Genomic DNA, 19,793 nt, shown 5'->3' with positions numbered 1-19,793 from the left:
TATGCATCTCCTTTGCTAGGAAGTTTATATTGGGGTTTAGTAGAGAAGTATCTATTCATCATACCATGTCTCCAAATTCTAGTCTTTATTAAGTGTATGAAAGAGAGAGAGAGAGAGAGAGAGCTCTGGAAAATTTTGATTTATCCTGAAGAGTGAGATATGTGCAGAAGTTTATTATGTTGATGTTTAGCAGAGAATTTGTCATTTATCATTACTAAATCTTCGAATTTGTCATTCGTCATAGTAAGAGCTGGAAATTTTTGATGCATTCTGAAGAGTGAATGAAAGTTATATGTTCAATAGGGTTTGAAGAAAGTTTTTTTGGCTCAATGTGGGATTGGGTTCATTCGTAGCCTCACCTCATTACCACTGAGCTCCATTGTCAACTCCTCTAAATCCATCCCCACGGACCCTTCTCTTCCCCCTCCCCGAAGCCCTCCTACTGCACTCCCACCCCCGCCATTTCCCTCGTCTTCCTTTACCCCACTCTCGTCCCTTCCCTCCCCATGATGTGCATCAGCCTTCCGATGGGGAGCGATGCCAAAGCTTTGATAAGGACGTCGATGATGTCGCTACAAGAGATTACTGCTGTTTATGATCTCCTAATGATTGTTAGCGACATCGACCATGTTGATCTCCTAAAGATAGAAGATAAGAATGATGTCAGAGTAGGCTTTGTGTTGGAAGATTGACATTAGCAATGGTTTGAATGGTCCTTCCACACATCACTTCAATTGTGTTGGAAGACACTCGTATAAGACTCGCCATTAGCTGATCAACCACATCTCAAGCAATATAAAAAACAAATGACATCCCCATCTCTCGTCAATAGGGAGTCAGTAGAGATTAAGAGTTTAACTTTGCCTCTAAATAAATATATTTAGAGAGATTGTTTCTGTGATTCGAATCGAATCAAATCTGGATCTCCTCAGTCGTAAAAGAAACTAACCTTACTGTTGTACCAAGATCGACCCTCAAAACACATCTCAAGTAATATGAGCTAAAAATAGTTTTGCATCCAATTATGCATTTATTTCTCTACATCAAAACCATTCATATGAGATTAGATAGGCAATGACATTGTAAAGAATGTCCCACAAAGACCCATTCACCCACCCATGGCTTCCTCTGGTAAAATGAAGACGGCCATTTCCAAAATCTAGTCCACTATAATTCCCCTGTGAACTTACATTCCATGATGATACATTGTCACAATAGTGTAGCCCATCCACCTAATTAAAAGAAGATGCATCGGTTAGAAAACTGCATTCCAGATAGCACTTTCATTTTCGCCACATCGTCGATGAACTTCTTTGATTCTATCGACGGAATCGCAGATACCACTGCAGTTCCAATCAAATGAGGCAACGCAGGTGTTGCCTGCCCGGGCCTTCCCCTCACAATCTGCAGTTCATTGTTACGCTTATGCACTATCGACAGTCATTTTGAAGATTAACCATGAGAATGCCGAAAGTCGTTTGAGGTTATTACTTCAGAAGTAAAATCTTAAGTACATTCTTTGAGAGTAAATATAAGCATGAAATGAGAATCAGTTTACTTGATCGTCTATTTTAAATGGTACTTAATGCAAAAAGACAACAGGATAACTGATTATGATAGATTTATTACGATGCAATTCCCAGTGTAAAGTTTTTCATGTAATTAGATGAGGCAAAATGCATTTATAAAGCTGGGAACTTGTGGAAATTAACATCAATAAACAATTCAAAGATCAAATATGATGGTAAGCATTGTTACCAGGTGGGGTACCGCAGCATAGTTTGCGGTCATCGATGTGCTCAACATCTAATCCTATAAACCACGATCCTAGTGACACATCCTCGTTTGCATATTTGTGTAGTATATGCCTGAAGTTGAATGAAATGAGAAGCTATCTATTACTCTAATTAGATAGAAACAAAAGAGACAAATAAGAGACCATTTATAAAGAATTGCTCCAATTTTAGTTTGGATCCATCGGAAGCACAAGTCAATTACCAAAGATGTCAAAATTTGCATGCCAAGGTTTTCTTACTCGTTTATGGATATATAGGTTGCCAATTCATTCGAAATGGCATATAATTGACCAGTAGCATGTCGGAAGTACTTGTTGCCTACCCCTCCAAACTTCCAATGTTCAGGTTCATGATATTTCACCCCCCTATAGCATGATGTATTATTCCATTGTAAATTAAACCATTTAGCAATGTTAAAGCAATCAATAATTCAGAATCCATCAAACGGTACTTACTTCCGGGCAAGAACAGGGCCACACTTCATGCATCCAATATATACTCGTGGTTTCAATCGATGCCTTGCTAAAGTAGTCCCCAGCGTTGCTGCAAAATTTAGAATGTAATCAAGATAACATAAAAAATTCCACACTCCTAAATTGACTATATTGATATTTAGGAAGACTAAATCTGGACACTCTGTGCTGTTATTGTATAAAACAGGACACTAGTGATAGTGATATAAAGGCGTCTGTGGTACGGATAACATTTATAATTTACAATTAGACCTTTAAAAGGCTATTATCCAGTGGACTTCTGAGAAAGCAATATTCTTTCCTTGTGTTACCATCAGGAATTGGCAAAAAGAACTTGTTACATATTTATCTAAATATGTTCCCATGCATAAAGATGCTTATCAAGTTACCTAGACAAATCTTAGTGTAGATAATTTAAAGGAATATTACCTATATTTACATGAACATCGTCATCAACTTTAATATAGAAGTTTGCATCCCACAAAGAGACTGCAGTAGCAAAATATGTTCTTGTTTTGGCTGATAATTCCAGATATCCTTCTACATGATTCTGCAAAAAATATATATCCATATTTACCATGTTTTCTATCTTTCTCATAAGAGATCTCTTTTAGCAGCATCTCCATATGCGACACTGATAAGTTACAGAAGACTAATAGAAAAAAAAGAAAAAACAAGTGTTTTACCAGCCTCAAGAAATCACCATGTTTTCTGTCCTCAGCCTCAATTGTTCTATCCAGAATTCCACCAGATGTGGCACTACAAACAAATTCCAATCGTTACTTGCTTGATATATGCAACAAAAGTTAGTAAGAGTGTGATAAAATGTGGCAGAAATAATGCAATGAAGTCGATACTATGCAAGAATAAGATCTCTGTTATTTTCTCATCTTATTATTACTTCTGTTTAAATATTGAGCTGGTGCAACTATAAAATAATTAGGTGATTGGCTTATCAATCTAAGGGAGAATCAGAATTCAAAAAGCTCAAATTTACCAGATTAAATAAAAAAAGAATTCCGAATAATAATTAGTAACCATTATTCTTGAAGATCCTTTAACAATATAAATTGAGAAAATCAGTTGAGAAATTTCAGCTTTATTGCTTACTATAGGTCACTTATTTCTTGAACTCTTGAATAGGATTAAGACATCAAATTAGTGCCTAATTTTATGGCCTTACTATACCTCAATTCACAGAGCTGGTTTCGGGATAGATTTGTAGCATACGTTAGAATGCAGGGAGACAGGAGGCCTAGTATTGACTTCTAAGGTCTTAAGCAAGGTTTATCGTACCACAGCATACCGCTCGGTATAGGCGGTACATACTAGTCCAACAGGGGATTAGTATAGAAGGTACATCAGTACACCCCCATATACCATGTGTTGGTATACTCGGTATAACTCAGTACATACCGTACCAACAGCTGATCGGTACACCAGTACGGACTGGTAAGACGAACCATGGTCTTAAGCACAAGACCTTAGAAGTCTCTATTCTGATGAAGTGACAAGCACCTTAATCTGCTGCAAATTATGCATGTAAAAACAAAAAAAAGAAAAGGGGGCTGGGTGTGAGATGTGCTCGTCATAGTTTACGGAATCAGCATTGGGATTTGAGATTTTGTTTCTAGAAACATGAGTTCTAGTTTATTGGACACATTTATGAAATCTGGTTTCAAATTGAATTCTGAGGTCTGATTCTGCCTCTTCTGTCAGAGCCCATTTTGTTAATAACCTTGAAATGAGATAGAACAAGAAATGATCGTATTGAAGTCAGGATATCTAAAGACATATGCATTACTTGATATCGGTGCCAATATCACCAGTATTGAAGTTAATGCACTGTTTGCAAGTGATCCAGAAGGAAATATATTGAAGAAACTGTCGGTGCTTAAACAAGTATCAAAGAATCTATTTTCCTTCATTGAGAATCCAAGTGCAGTGCAACAGTAAGATTGCTCCATTGTAATCTAGACACCATGTTTACCAATAAGGAAAAAGGCAGGCCTAGAAATCAGTTAGTTTGATCTTTGTTAGCCCCAGTAGTTGCAGGTGCTTCTTGGCCCACGATACCGTTATTCTTTCCTCATTTTCCTTTGCTTTCTCCTATAACAAGCTATACATGGAAACACAAATGCTGCTTATAAATAATTAGATAATGCTTAACAGAGATATAAACAAATAATAGGGCATACAACAATGTTTACTCAGTCCACTGGTCAGAATGATACCGGAATAGTGCTCACCCGTGACCAATAACAAAACGGATGACAATGCCCTTCTCTTCTTCAAGTTTCTTTCTTTTTTCACCTAAAATATATTTGTGATCTGATCATCTGCCAAAGTTAATCCAGCTAATATGACAAGAAAAAAGAATATTAAATTGAATTACAAACCTTGAGGCATCCAAGTAGCACGAACAGAATCTCTTCTCTTACGGCTATTAAAAGCAGTATTGATTCCTATGACCATAAAATATTTGTGTCTTCTACTGGTGTTAATAGCCTTTGGCTCTTCAGCTAATGGAGAACGCTTGAGCAAAGATTCTTGTGCCATCCTTGCAGCTGCTAACTCCATCTCTAAGTTTGATATTGTTTTATTTAGCAACCTGTACACAGATTTTCTATTTCTTGTTAGAATTAAAGTTATTCTTTCCGATCTCGTGCTATTAAATGATACATAGAATTCCAAGCATGAAATATTCTATGAAATCCAACTATAACAACAATGTATCTTACTGGAGATCCTCATCAGTTGTTGAGTTCTCCCCCAGAATTTTTCTGGCCTCTTCCTTCTGGTCCATCTGGAGAGAGAAGAATTGTCAAACAACTAAAAGAATTAAATATCTTCAGGATATAATAGAAATCACTTAATGTTTTGCAGGATTATCTGCATCAGCACTGCTTAGTTTCTACATATAATTGAGTTCCGAAAATCTTTGTACTGAGAAACTGAAGAGGAAAAAAAAAAGAAAAAAACCTAATCTACCTCATTAAAGTCATGTTAGCAAAGTAAATCCTATACTTGATTGGCAATGGTAAAGCAACATGAAGGTACTCACTAATTTTGGATAGTATCTTTCTGTAATGACCTCTTTTCTATGTTCCTTGGACTTGCTTGTTCTGATGATATCTTTTGCATCAGGCACCATCCACATCCTGTCATTTAGGCACAAAACGACTATGAGTGAGATAAACATTAAATCTAAATTTTAACGAAAATATAAGGTTTAATACTTTGGTGACAACATCATATCAACAGTGTAAATCTGACTGAAGTAGTTGTGTATGATTCTTGTCACCAATAGCATTTCAACCAAGGTTTAATACTGTTCGGTACAGACAGTATTTATTTGTCTGATAGGATATCGATACACAGACTAAGGTAAACTGGACAATATGCTTACGGTTCTGGTATTGCCTAGTATCGAGTCGATATCACCTGTGACAAGGAAATACAAGCTCTACACATGGAAACTTCTTTTTCTTTTATTTTAAAGCCTTTTTTATGTTTTTTTCGAAAATCGATACATGCTGGTCGGAGCCCTAATCAGTACAGTACCGATGCATGAAATTACAAACCTTGATTTCAACAATGACATTCTAACTTGAAGTCTATACAAAGACCACGTTCTTAAAGTTATGAATATTGACAGTTATACGCGTCCCCAACCAAATGTTCAATTGAACATACCTCTCATGAAATGTGAGCTAGCTTAGTTAATAAATGCTTCTGAATACTGACAGAAAAATGTCTCCAGCCAAATGTTCTAACTGAAGTCACCGGTTATGAAGATATCAGTCAACCTAGTTGGCAAAACCCATTTTGGGATTAGACCCTACCTTCACCACTTACTTTTTGCACACACAGAAAAAAAAAGAAGCACCCATTATTTTCATAGTAAACTAGACAAATGCCTTTCTTCAACAAGAAGATCTTATAGGGACCCCAGTAGGAAGAATTACTGTGTTAATTAATTGTTCATTGTTAGCTTGCAGTTGCAGTCATTTACTCCTTTACATAACAAGTGTGCTTGGGATATTTGAATGATTTCAAATAGAGATCGCACTTGAAGTTGATGATTATTGATGAAACCAATCGACTGATCTATTAAAGCATTTGATCTCAACAACACACCAAAAGAAAAGGGGGGAAAAAAATCTCATCATCGGTCATGTCCCCAAGTCCAAATCACTGCCAAAATCCTCCATTCAATCACACCTCTTGGTAAAAAAAAAGTATTGAACATTGATAAAAATAGCAAAAAAACAAACTAGTTATTGTAATAGGTTTGGATGCAAAACCATGAATCGAGCCTTGATCAACTTTCCAAAGGATCGCCCAGTAGGAATAAACTGGGGGAGATGGAGTACCTGTTGGTGAAGACAAGCCCTGTGAAGAAGCTGCCCACGCAAAGCAAAAGGGTCCATCTCCTCGACACTGTCTTCTCTCCTCCTCTGCTCTTCCAACTCATTACTAGACCCTCCTCTCCTCTCCTCTCCTCCCTCACCCTCACATCCGAAGAAATCGGAGACCAGGCTTTCTTGGATTTGCAGTAAACGATGCTCTCAAGCTTTAGGAAATGTTGGTGCTGTTGCAACTCCTCCCCAGATGATGAAAAGTGACACCCGAGCTTGCTTTCGCCGCGAGCTTTCTCGATGATTCGTTTCACTTTCTTGGTATTTTTCTACCCCATCTTTGTCGATCTTCCGCTCGATCGAGTTCACCGATCGGCTTCTAAAACCCACTCTGACGTGATACTATTTTACAGTATCTTTTTTCCCACGCGACTCGCCGTACCCGTTCGCACCAACCTGTCGTTGAGAAGCTGGGACCCATAAGTGGATCCCGGGACGCTTGCTGGTATAAAAGCAATGGGGAAGCACAAGAATTCCTCTTTTTTCTAACGAAAACAAATCCATCTCAGATCTATCACGAATCAAATTGAGATCTATTCTATTCTTAAACCGAGTTCGGATTGCTTTAATCTGGTTTCTGATGGGTTAATAGTAGGTTCTCCACTCTGATATGGAACGATAAATCAAGTTTGGGTCAAAAGTTTTTGGCCCTCGTTGATAAATACGGTCCACCTTAGGTCAGCCATAGATTTCTTTGACAGTGAAGTTTGAGCTCCTCTTTCAACTTCTCCTAATCAAGATGAATCACCATCATCAGAGAAGCTTAATCCACAATCAATCATATCACATCTATAACAAAACCATGAAACCAGAGCATTAGATTTATTTCAAACAAAAAGAAGCAAAAGAGTTCATCACCATCTTGGACTTCCAGCAGAAGGAATGTTCAGTTACAGATATCAGCTCAGAGAAAAAAAGAAAAGAGGTGGAGGATGATCAACTCGAGCAAAAAGCATCTCACGATCTAAGATGGCTTATAATACTTGGTTGGAACGAAGGGCATCTTGGTGACGATGCCATCGTTGGCCTTCCCACGAATGACGATCTTGACTTCAGTTCCAGGCTTGTGGAAACCCGACTTCACGTACCCCATTGCTATGTTCTTCTTCAAGCAGGGGCTGAATCCACCGCTGGTCACCTCGCCGATCTTTTCTCCGCTGCTGCTGCTCAAGATCTCGCTGTGGCTTCGGGGGGGTGGGCCGTTTGAGAAGAAACCGACACGCCTTACTGGTGGCCCTTCCTGTAGCTGCTTTAAGATCACTTCTGCTCCCAAGAAGCCACCTTCTGCTCTTCTTCTCTTGCCAATTGCCCAGGAAAGGCCAGCTTCAACAGGTGTGGTATGCTGCTCCATGTCATTGCCATAGAGACATAGGCCAGCTTCGAGACGGAGACTGTCACGAGCACCTAAACCTGTCAACCTCACCTTCCCTTCAGATTTCTCCAGAATTGCCTTTGTAAGATCTACGGCATGCTCGGATGGAACCGAGATTTCAAATCCATCTTCACCTGTGTAGCTGATGATTTCAGGAAGATTAGATAGTGGATTGCTTGTGATTCAACAAGCTGATAAAGTTTACCTCTGACTAACAAGCCGACTAAAGTGTTAGTAAAATAGTTCAAGAAATGAGTATCGGAAGCTTTTAGGTATGATAAAGTGAGATGACTTTGTTGAATAATTTTGATTGCAAAGTTTGCAGATCAAGCAGGTGTGATTTTAATGAAATTTGTGATACTATGTCGTGCCATAACAGTAACTTGAATTTTTTGCTCAGTGCATCTTCCCCACTTGATTTCTGTCGTTGATGATAATAAATGGATAAAAATCTTTGATTAGTTCCTTTTTGGCATTCTCTTCTAGAGAGGTAATACTGTGGGTTTGAATATATCTAATGGTGGTAGGTCCTGATGTAACCGTATATTTCACAGGCTCCACATAAATGAAGGGTATAATACCATGTAAAAGGATCGAGTTATGATGTTGGGCTATTTATCATACACTCGCTAGGAAGGCAAAAAAGCGATTATAAGTTTGTACATGAAAAATGCAAATTTGATGGATATGAAGTAAGGACTAGTGTCTATAGACGAGTATACAATGTGACAAGGCACAAACACATTAATTCAAATGGTCCATATCTAGTAATTTCAAGCATTTGGCTCAAAGATGATTCTACAAGTATCGAGTGTGTATCTCCTAACAATTCTGGATTTCTTAAATACTATTGAAGAAATATAAGGTTAAGCAACTTTTCCTATCAAATTTAAGGTTTAATTAATTGAGGCTTGATCAACATGTCAATCAGAAAATATTAGATAAGAAGAAAAAAATTGCTTGATCAATGATTATTTCCTCTACATTACACAAGACATATCATTCATTACTGAGAGCATTAAAGCTTCAAGGTCAGAAGTATGCAATAAAAGGCATGAGTAACTTGGATGCCGAAAGAGAGCTGATAAGGTTGGTTTAGACAATTTGTTCAGCTGTTTCACAAATTAAAATCCTATAGTCAAAAAACATGCACCGCATGCAGTTTGCAATTCTACTTTGAGACCATTGAAATTCTATAGTCAAATAATGAAAGGTTTCTCCACATATAAGAATAAATTTAGCGGTCTAAGTTATGGATTAGAATGCATCACATGCAGTTTGTAAGAACTTTTTTTTTGTCTCTATGTTTAATGCTCATGAGACATGATTGGTATCTATAGGAAACAAAACATAGGGCATTTATTCCCAGTGTGCAACTTTACTAACGACCATACTCACAATGACTAATATTGTTCAAATGCACTAATAGGAAACATGATGAAAGAAGAAAGAAGATCTATAGAGTACAAACATTCCTATGTGCCTTCCATGTTAGACTGTTTATGATTAATTACAAACTTTCCTGTGCTTGTCGGTCATCACAGCTCTAGCAAGCTTGGCATTGTTGCCATTCATTTGTTTTTAAATGGTCACTTACTCGTCCAATCAAGTCCTTGGCAACTGACTACATACTGCTTTAAACTCATAAGATATAGAAAGCTCATACTAGAAGAGAAAGGACATACCCAGTTCTTGTGAGGAAACAATGGGCTCCGTTGATGTCCAATGTGCGAAATTCACCAAAATAGATTTTGCTTAGATCGTCTTTCATTAATAACTGGAGAACTGGTGCAGCCATAGGACCCTGAGTTTGTGCATTAAACAACGTAAACCGTTTGAGATTTTGTGAGTCGAGCAAATCGATGTGACATGGTAAGTAGGTAACTGCTCTGTATAAACACAAGGAAAATTTGCTCTTACGGTCCTACCCAAAATGCACATAATTTTAAGAGTCTCGTCAGGAATACATTATTCCATGAAATGTTTAGCGTTTAAGGAAAAAGCTTAAATGGCTGGATGCACATAAAAGAAAGAGAAACTAATACAAACCGTGACATGATAAAACTTGCACACAGAATCATGCTCCAAATCTAAGCAAACCAACAATAAATATAAACATCGAGATCCACTTACCAAGTGCAAAAAGGTTCCAAGCCTGAAGTGACTAATGTCAAATCTAAAATTGCATATTACTCGAGATTTCACTGTCATACAATTCACATTCTCTAGCCTAAGTTGTATAAAGAGTTGTTCAAGATAGATTCAGATAACTACCAATTCCAAGGATTAGTCACCCCGGCAACATTACAGCGACTAGTTATTTATGGAAGAAGGATCTGAATCAATATGAAAAAAAAATTCTAAGACTAAGAGATCTAAAGGGGGAAAAAAAATAATAGATATGATCCAAAGAGAATTAGAAAATAGCCAAATTAAATGAACAAAAATAAGGAAAAAGTATACTGCTACTAGTATAATGATTATTTTGTAAATCAAGAACAGAACCACAAGGATCTCTATATTTAAACTAAACAAAAGAGAAAAGGAAGGCGTTGTTGGATCCGACCACTAAATGGTTCCACATGAACTCCGAAAGAACAGATCTCGTATACCTGGAGCGCAAGCAGAGACCTTTCATCATGAATGTGCCACTCCACATCCCCTCCCTTGGCCTTGAAGGCCTCCAAGTGCGCGCCGATGTGCGCCAGGTCCTTGTCCCTGCACCCGGCGTTTACCACCAGGTAGATGTGGTCGTCTCCCACCTTGGTCACCACGGAATCGTCGATGGCGCCGCCGCGTTCGTTGGTGAAGACGGTGAGGGTCCCGGTGCCAGGGCGGAGGCCGGCGACGTCAGCGATGACGAGGGTCTCGAGGAATGGGGCGCAATCGCGGCCGCGGAGGCTGAGGCCGCACATGTGGGAGACGTCGAAGAGGCCGGCGGCGGCGCGGCAGTGGAGGGTGGAGTCCATGATCGAGTCCTTGTACTGCAGCGGCATGCTCCACCCGGCGAAAGGCACCATTTTGCCGCCGTGCTCGACGTGGAAGTCGTGGAGCGCCGTCTTCTTGAGCTCCACCGTCTCCGCAACGGGGGCGGTGGCGAAGGCGCGGGGCATGGCGCCGGCCTTGGATCGGGCGAGGCGGCGGGCGAGGCATTGGCTGAGCTGCCAGAGGCCTTCTCCTCTCATCTTGGGCGGCGAGGAGGGATCGGATCGGATGACGAGGAAGGAAGGGATGAAACGAGAGCGCAGAGTGTTGGTGCGAGTTTTCTGCGATGTAGAGATATATTTGCTTTTTTCTTATTGGCGATCATGTTGGGCCCCAATTTTGGGCCAATCATAATGCGAATATTATATAAAATTGGACAAAAATAAAAATATATGATATTAATTTTCTAATTATATAATATTACATTATAATCTTTGCTGTGTCCTAAATGGGAGGAGTTGGTGGCAGAGGAATCTTTGCTGTGTCCAAGGATGTGAAGGGGAGTGCGCACCGTGTCACTCTTTTCCTTGTTCTCTTTGTCCATCTCTAATTACCACGTATGTATATTGGTTGGCAGCAGGAGGGAGAGCATGAATTAGTATCAGCAAAGATTGCCTACCAAAGTATATTTTTGATGAACAAGTTCCTTGGATACAAATCTAAAAAGAAAAGGTAAATCTTGATTGATGCGAGCGAAGTCACTCGTTTTCGTGTTGGAGTTGGTTGGTGGAAGAAGCTCACATCTTTTGCTTATTATTTATTGATGAAGTGAACTTTCTTTCCATCACCGACCCCCTCCTCCTCTGTTTGAATCAAGCAAGATGGCTGTCTCAGAGGTTCGGTTCATGGATGGAGCTACGGAATCTTGGGAACTTCCGGCGGAGATGGATTCTGCGAGGTCATTGCAATAGATAGATCACGCATCACGATACTACTCTTCCTCTCTTATTATTCGAAATTAATATTCTTTTCCTATATCCTCCGATGTCTTCTGCGTCTCATCATCATTATATTGAATAGGGGGTCCAACGCCACCCAGTTCATCCTCGTCCAACTTGTAGTCCTCCGATGTCTTCTGCGTATCATCATCATTATATTGAATAGGGTCCAACTTGGGAGTCCTCCGTCTGGAAACAGAGCAGCAGCGTTTGAGGTGGGAGGGCAGGTGATCATAGCTCCGACTTGGGCGATGCAAGTATTCTACTTTCTTCACTTTGCCGCGGTTTGTCCTCCGACACGTTCTGCCACCGGTTTTCCTCCCAACTTGTAGTCCTCCGTCCGGGAACAGAGCAGCACCGCTACGAACAGTCCGGACGACGGTGGCCGATAGTCATCTCATCAATTCTTCTCTTTTATGCCTCCGGATGGATTAATCGACGCGGATAGCCATCTCATCGATTCATCAATCTCTTGGCTTCCGCTTCCGCTTCCGCCAATCAATCTCTTGACTTTTGTCTCCATTCGAGCGTTCCATCTTCTCTGCGTCCCTCTCTTTACATTTCGACGGTCTCGAGAATGGTTGCACTTGGAAGAGTCTCAAGGGGATCGATCATCTGAGAGATAGATACGAGTTGTATGTATAGGTTGAGATTGAATTATTATTTTCCGAGAAAATAATAATTTGAGCAGTAAAATTGAAAGAGGAATATGTGACATGGATGTCAGATGTAATTGGATGTTGCACTGTTTAACACTGAATAGCTAGCTAGCTGGCACCGTGCACCGACAAGAGGCTAAGTACCATCGGATTAATTGAGCAATTGGCAATCGCTGATCGGTATTGCTGTGAGTACTTGTTGTCCGATGAGCACGAAGGAGTAAGAGGACGATCGGTGAAGGTGAACGACTCGTCCACCGATGGTGGTTGGTGGTTGGTGGTTGGTGGTTGGTGGTTGGTGGCAATGACAAATCTATCGATCACCGCCGATGGTGATAGCGAGGTGCAAGAGGCAGATCAGATCAAATATGCAGATCGCAGGAGAGGCAGCAAATCGCTAGCGGTGATAGTAAGGTGCGAGAGGCCAAGTCATAGATCACGATCGTCGAAGAAGGAGAACAATCGCCGGAGGCGTCAGATCAAATCGAGGCTAACACAATAGTGGTAACAATAATTGGAGTGGGCTACATGATTTCCTAAGAATAACATGATAATTAATATTCGAGATGCATCGATACTTGGTCATCTCCACACAGCACCACCTCCTTCACTGCCAAACGTGTGGCATGTTTGAGGACATGATCCGCCATATTTGTTCTTGTTCTTCGGTATTATCAAGAAGCATCTCGACAGCCATATCTTATTCAGTTTGATGATCCCCATTTTTCTTCTATCTCATCGAGTGCTCTCGCTCCACCCAGATGACATGAGAAATGCTGGCTTGCATTTTCGATCAATGGCGGAACAAGTGAAGAATTAAGTTTGATGCCTCTTTCATCATCCATGTTTTCTAGCCAGCAAGAAGTGTGTCATCATCCATGTAAATCTGGCTGATGCTTCGCCCGTAAGAACCGGATCATCCATCCATGATATGCTGGCTGATGCTTCTTCACCCCTCACCCCCTCCCCCCGTTCTCGTTGGTAGATGGAGCCACGATTAGCAAGAAAATTGCTACGTTGGCTGATGATGCTTCTTCACCCTCCATTATTGTTGGTAGGTGGAGCCACCAATTCGTAAGAAAGCAAGAACCGTATCGTCCATCCATGATATGCTGGCTGATGCTTCTTCACCCACCCACCCACCCACCATTCATTCTTGTTGGTCGGTGGATCCATTACTTTCTTTTTTCTTCTTTTTATCACATTCCTTTAGCTTTTGAGCAACAAATAAAGAGAGAGAGAGAGAGAGAACAAAGATTAGAATTCCGCAGGGAGAACAAAGAGTTCATCATCATCCTTCCTCCTCCCCAAAATCTTCCAACAGAAAGGCTCCTCCATCTCAAGCAAGCTATTAGGTCCCGAATCCATCAGTATGTGCGTCCATCTTTCAACTCATGCTCACGGCGAAGAAGACACATTTCACATGAGCAGCGGAAGGAAACCTTTCTGCTAATTCTGCATAAAATCCTTTGTAAACCTTAGTCGATGCTACATTGTTTCAAGAACTAAAGATCATCAAAAGGCAAAATCTATTTAAAGGCAGGCAGTCGTCACCTTTCGACGCCAACTTACAGCGCTTCTTACCAGAGATAAGTGGCACCCGTTCTCTTCGGTACTACTTATCAGTTAGGTGTTCACTTTGATGTATTTTATTGCATCAATCAAATAACATCTCACATGTTGAATGAGTGCAATAAATAGTCGAGCGTATATAATATGATCAAAACTAAGCTGTTCGTCACACAGATGTTTAACATGCCCTTATCTTCTTTTTCTTTTCAAAAATCTATAATAATAATAATAATAATAATAATAATAATAAATCCTCAATCTACCTTCTCCACTTATTCTTTGTTAATAATATACCCTTAGATAAATTATACATTTATAATCGATAGCAAAGTCTTTGATAGCAATCTTATATTCACAGCTTAATAATGACAATGAATAATAATAATTTATCCACCATGCATTCGACATGCTGTAGAATCAGACTTCAAACTACGCATTATGATTTCGAGTAGAGTGTATTGTAACATAATTTAATTATGCTTATATTCATAAATTTCCAAAACCCGAGGCGGTAAGCTTACGGAGACAGTAAGTCGACGCATCGCCACCGGTGAAAACTATAAATGGAGGCCGCTCGGGAAAAGAGCGAGACAGGTAAGAGGGTGAAGGCTTTCAGCGTTCCGTATTCCTTCCGATCTGTCTTTCCATTTCCTCCCCCCCCCCCCCCCCAAAAAAATTACCCTCTTCGATCTTCCCAAAAACCCCAACCGCGACCCCCCGATTGCGCATGGGATCGCTCGGATCTCTCGGCTGATCCGTCTTGCTGTGGCGATTGGTGGTTCTTTTTTTATATATTTCGGAGGGGAATCTCCTCTGATTCTGAGGCGAACATCGGTTCCCTTGCGATTACGCATGAACTGGTTCGTGAACCTGGGGTTAAATTCGAATTCCAATCACTTCGTCACCTGCCTCCTCATCTTTATCCTTCATTACTCCCCTCAATTGCCCCCCTCGATTCTGAATTCGAGAAGTCGTTGGAGCTGCGATCCTCAGTTTTGGAGCCATGGAGAATCGCTGTGATGTCAACGGCGTCAATAAAGGTGACTCCTTTCGTGTAGAAATGTATCTGCTGGCAATTATTCCTAGAATTTTCTATTTTGTGGCTAGAGATGGTACTTCTTTTTTTTTTTGTTGTTGATTTGGGGGCTTTAGCTAAGATGTTCATGGGGTTTCCGTTCAAAACGTGGATTTTCTTTTCACTAGTAGATTGATGATGCAATCGGTCGATCCTCGAAGGCCTAGCCCTACTAATTTTGTATGTGGTGGTCGATTAATTAGTATTGTATGAGGGAAGCAATAGAAAAATTTTCAATTGGCACCTGAATCAGGTAGAATTAGGCGTGAAAATTGTGTCGGTCACGATGCATCTGCCCCTGGCAACGTTTTCTTACTATTATTCACTGTGGTCCATACACAAACAATTTTGCATATGTACTTGTTCGATGGCAGTGGGCCCCGAGCTTAATGTCTTGTGTAGGTCTGCCAACAATTCGTTGGTGCTAAAGGATTGGAAGACGTGCACAGTCTGTGTAACGGTTTTGCAAAACATGGTTGGCACGTCTAAAGAAATTGATCGGTGGGCAAGCAAGTGCTTCGTAGAGGTCATTTTATATGTCTTGATTGGTACTTTTGGTGGTTTTTCTCTTTTGTCCTCTGGTGCTTTTCTAGTGATTTTATTGAAGTATTACAAGGATTGCAGCATTCAACTTTCTTGGAACCCTTAATATCCAAATATTCCTCCATGCCCATGATCCTGATGCCTTGATCACCGCATAAATAATGTTATATAGACCTATGGTTTACCATGAGTTTCTTTATAGTTTGTTCCATAATATTGTTAAAGTTCAGTACTTTAAACAAACCCAAGTGACAACTAGAAGTTTGTGAGCAAATATTGGGGTGAAGTTTGCCAGTCGAGGAAGCGATCTGATTTTATTTACACCATTTAGCTACTCAAGATAGACCGATTATCATTCTACCAGTAATATTAGATCATTCTCCGAGAGCAACCATATACTAACAAAAGCAGTTTTGATATTCCTTCATTCACTTTCTTTGTGCCACTTCATATATAAATTTTTATCTCGCATCTTTGGTCTTTTTTAGCTTGTGTTTGTGTCAAGCTTTCTGAGAGTTTTCCATGCATGCTTAGTTGCAAAATCCCATATCTGCCCAGGTTTCCATGTGTATGCTTAGTGCATCAACATCCGATATTTCTAATACCCAAATGAATACTGAATTATTCTTTTGATGTCCTAGCAGCCTCTTGCTATTTAAATTCTGAGAGAAAGCAATCTCGTTCTCCTTCTGCCATTGTCATCGGTGGTGGATTTGCAGGGATTGCAGCTGCTCATGCTCTGAAAAATGCATCTTTCCAGGTAATTTGGGTCTTTTCTTTAACAGTTTGTTTTAAGTATTTTACATTTCATATTATCAGTTCTAGTCTGTAAATTGTGTGACAAATTTTCCGGTTGATATATCAAATGGACATAATTTATTTTCCACAGGTTGTGCTTTTAGAATCACGAGATCGGATTGGTGGCCGAGTTTACACTGACCACTCATTTGGTTTTCCTGTAGACATGGGGGCAGCTTGGTGAGCTTCTTTCTGTTGTTTGTTTTGAAAATTTTACTGGCTTCGTGAATTATTTAATGACAATAATTATTTACTCCACTCATCAGGTTGCATGGCGTCTGCAAAGAAAATCCATTGGCAACTTGGATAGGAAGACTTGGTTTACCAATTTATCAAACTTCTGGTGATAATTCTGTTTTGTTTGATCATGACCTGGAGAGGTGATGCTCATCTAGATGACTTTTTAATCCCCAAATTTTATAATCAACTCCAGTTTAATTCGATAGCAAATACTTACCAAGCACTAAGATTATCAATTAAAATGGAGGAGAGTGAATCTAAGGGTTTTACTGTAGGCAGGTCAGATAGGATCGCTGGAACTTCAAATTTCGTGCAGCCACTGATGACTTTTGCTCTCTCTCTCTTTCTCTCTCTACGTTGCAGCTACGCACTTTTTGATGCTGATGGACGACAAGTCCCTCAAGAACTAGTCCAAAAAGTTGGTGAGGTGTTTGAAAGTATTTTAAAAGAGGCAAGTTATTTTACTTGTACCTGTTCCTTCTCATAACTAGAAAGTCAATTGTGCTGGTGATCTCTAAGATTGTAAAAGTTTTTCCAGGCCAACAAAGTTAGGCATGAAACCACCGAAGACATGTCTGTAGCACAGGCTATTGCACTTGTTCTGGAGAGAGATCCAGATCTAAGGTTTTGGTGAAACTAGTATTAGTTGTCTCATTTCATTTTCTATGTTTTATTCGAACTTCATTTTTTTTAATCTGAAATTTCTTCTTTTTTTTTCAGGCAAGAAGGACTTGCAAACAATGTGCTGCAGTGGTACCTGTGCCGAATGGAAGGTTGGTTTGCTACAGATGCTGACAACATCTCATTAAAGAACTGGGATCAGGTGAAGAAATTGTTCTGTGATATTGCAGTATGATTTTACTTTTCAATATAGTTCTAGTGCAAACTTTTTGAATTTGCAATATCTAGTTTAAAGACGAATATGTTTTTTCACATAAACTTCAATCTCAAAGTGACAGTTTTTAATACTCAGGGTGAGCTTGTTTTTGTCATTTCATATTTGATGGATTCTCCATGCTTTGCAACATGTAGGAAGTTCTGCTTCCTGGTGGCCATGGTCTTATGGTTCGTGGTTACCGTCCTATCATTAATACACTAGCGAAAGGCCTTGATATTCGTCTCTCTCATCGGTATGTCCTTGGAACATATTGTGCAACTGCTTTAGGTCTACTGTGAAATTGCTTTCACACATTCATTTAGTTATGCTTATATTTCTGTGTAATTGCATCTCCGGCAGTGGTTATATTTATCTAGTTTAATGGCAAAATGAAGTTTTCCAATTACTTTTCTCTTAAAAATTTTTCTCACCTAAATCTTGCTCCAGAGTCACAAAAATAGTGAGGGGTAAAAAGGGAGTAGAAGTCACTGTCAACAATGATAAGTCATTTTTTGCTGATGCTGCTATCATAACTGTACCTCTGGGGGTTCTCAAGGCCAAATCCATCAAATTCGAACCAAGACTTCCTGAATGGAAAGAAGCAGCTATAGATGGCATTGGTGTTGGGGTAGAGAACAAAATTGTTTTGCACTTTGACAAGGTTTTCTGGCCAAATGTGGAGTTTCTTGGAGTAGTCTCATCCACTTCATATGGTTGCAGCTATTTCCTTAATCTTCACAAAGCAACCGGCCATCCTGTTCTTGTTTACATGCCTGCAGGTCGCCTCGCCCAAGATATCGAGAAAATGTCTGATGAATCTGCTGCTAAGTTTGCCTTTAGTCAGCTAAAAGTGATCCTTCCAGATGTCACTGAACCGGTATTTTTTTTTCTTTTCTTTTTAAAGTACCATATCATCTCTTCCAATACTTCAATATATAAAGTTTTATGTTTTCTTAAAGAATCTCTCATCGATCGTTGAACATTTTGGTTAAGCAATTATGGCAGCTAGTGAATTTTTTTTTTTAGTTCATGCATTTGTTACTTTGTATATTGGGTTATCAACTATTCATGATGATCTAGCACTTTATGGCTTGCTCGGTAGGTGCCTTTAACTTGGATTCTATCCATATTCCAGTAGAGGTACCATAATTTGGAACAAAGATTTTCTAAAAAATCTAATCTGTATCCTTGGGAGAATGCATGTCTACTGATCGTTTTTCTTCTCCATCACTTCAGATACAGTATCTCGTGTCACGATGGGGGAGAGATGAAAATTCACTCGGCTCGTACAGCTACGATGCGGTTGGGAAACCTCGCGATCTTTTTGAGAGACTGCGCATCCCTGTGGACAATCTCTTCTTTGCTGGGGAAGCGACCAGCATCAAGTATACAGGGACCGTGCATGGTGCCTTTTCCACTGGGTTGATGGCAGCCGAGGAGTGTCGGATGCGTGTCCTAGAAAAATATGGTGACCTGGAAAACCTGGAGATGTTTCACCCATCTATGGATGAAGAAGCTGCATCGATCTCAGTCCCATTACTGATATCCCGTATGTAATTCCATGAATACGACTCCTAGTGATAACACAGGTAGTTCCCTAACCGTTTCCATTGATTGCCTGAAAAATGACATTGGAAAAATTGTTGTTTTCCCATGTATTTTTCAAGCATGTGGCATGTGTTATGTGCTACAATGTGGTATTAGTGGTTTTTGAACAATGTTCCGATGGTGAGGGTTCATATAGGAACGGAACCCATGGTAGTTTGCCTTGCTAGAAAACCTGGCAGTGTGGATGCTATAATAAAAAGAAGCAATATTTAGTATTTGGATGGTTAGTCTTTTTCGTGAGTATTAATGAATCTCCTCCTGGTTTCTTCTGTTGATTAGAGAATGTTGGTTTCATGGTTCAAACTTGGGAGCATAAACCTTCTTTTGAGCAAGGTACCTTGATATTGGTACACATGATGATCTTGGGTTATTTCTGCATGCTTGGAGCTGAAAGAGACCAAACTCATAATAGCACACTATATTTAGTCCAATATTG

At 39.8% G+C, this 19,793-nt stretch overlaps 3 protein-coding genes across 4 annotated transcripts; 1 reads left to right on the top strand and 2 right to left on the bottom strand.

Annotated features, from left to right (window-relative positions):
* Positions 1 to 996: 996 nt before the first annotated feature.
* On the bottom strand, positions 997 to 6,995 carry LOC135611957 (probable beta-1,3-galactosyltransferase 2). 2 transcript variants are annotated; one of them, XM_065107616.1, is made up of 11 exons: positions 6,646 to 6,994; positions 5,334 to 5,430; positions 5,011 to 5,075; positions 4,669 to 4,880; positions 4,519 to 4,582; positions 2,956 to 3,028; positions 2,699 to 2,819; positions 2,252 to 2,339; positions 2,036 to 2,161; positions 1,759 to 1,868; positions 997 to 1,404 (listed from the first exon to the last, which is right to left on the bottom strand). In XM_065107616.1, exons 1-11 carry the CDS (start codon positions 6,744 to 6,746, stop codon positions 1,256 to 1,258), a joined length of 1,206 nt encoding a protein of 401 aa, XP_064963688.1. In that variant the 5' UTR covers positions 6,747 to 6,994; the 3' UTR covers positions 997 to 1,255. The 2 variants fall into 2 exon arrangements, with proteins under 2 accessions (XP_064963688.1, XP_064963689.1); XM_065107617.1 differs by lacking the exon at positions 1,759 to 1,868 and having other exon boundaries at positions 1,265 to 1,404; positions 6,646 to 6,995.
* A 487-nt stretch (positions 6,996 to 7,482) lies between these two features.
* Positions 7,483 to 11,328, bottom strand: LOC103983689 (aminomethyltransferase, mitochondrial). The gene is made up of 3 exons (XM_009400953.3): positions 10,675 to 11,328; positions 9,748 to 9,866; positions 7,483 to 8,204 (listed from the first exon to the last, which is right to left on the bottom strand). The coding sequence occupies exons 1-3, from the start codon at positions 11,245 to 11,247 to the stop codon at positions 7,655 to 7,657; spliced, it is 1,242 nt and encodes a 413-aa protein (XP_009399228.2). The 5' UTR covers positions 11,248 to 11,328; the 3' UTR covers positions 7,483 to 7,654.
* A 3,538-nt stretch (positions 11,329 to 14,866) lies between these two features.
* On the top strand, positions 14,867 to 19,572 carry LOC135611954 (polyamine oxidase 3-like). The gene is made up of 10 exons (XM_065107611.1): positions 14,867 to 15,256; positions 16,479 to 16,594; positions 16,724 to 16,812; positions 16,899 to 17,012; positions 17,236 to 17,323; positions 17,411 to 17,496; positions 17,593 to 17,695; positions 17,905 to 18,002; positions 18,197 to 18,626; positions 18,986 to 19,572. Exons 1-10 carry the CDS (start codon positions 15,220 to 15,222, stop codon positions 19,304 to 19,306), a joined length of 1,482 nt encoding a protein of 493 aa, XP_064963683.1. The 5' UTR covers positions 14,867 to 15,219; the 3' UTR covers positions 19,307 to 19,572.
* The last annotated feature ends 221 nt before the right edge of the window (positions 19,573 to 19,793 follow it).

The sequence above is a fragment of the Musa acuminata genome, chromosome BXJ2-5 (genome assembly GCF_036884655.1).
Source record: "Musa acuminata AAA Group cultivar baxijiao chromosome BXJ2-5, Cavendish_Baxijiao_AAA, whole genome shotgun sequence".
Lineage (NCBI taxonomy): Eukaryota > Viridiplantae > Streptophyta > Magnoliopsida > Zingiberales > Musaceae > Musa > Musa acuminata.
This window is presented reverse-complemented; position numbering and strand designations above follow the sequence as displayed.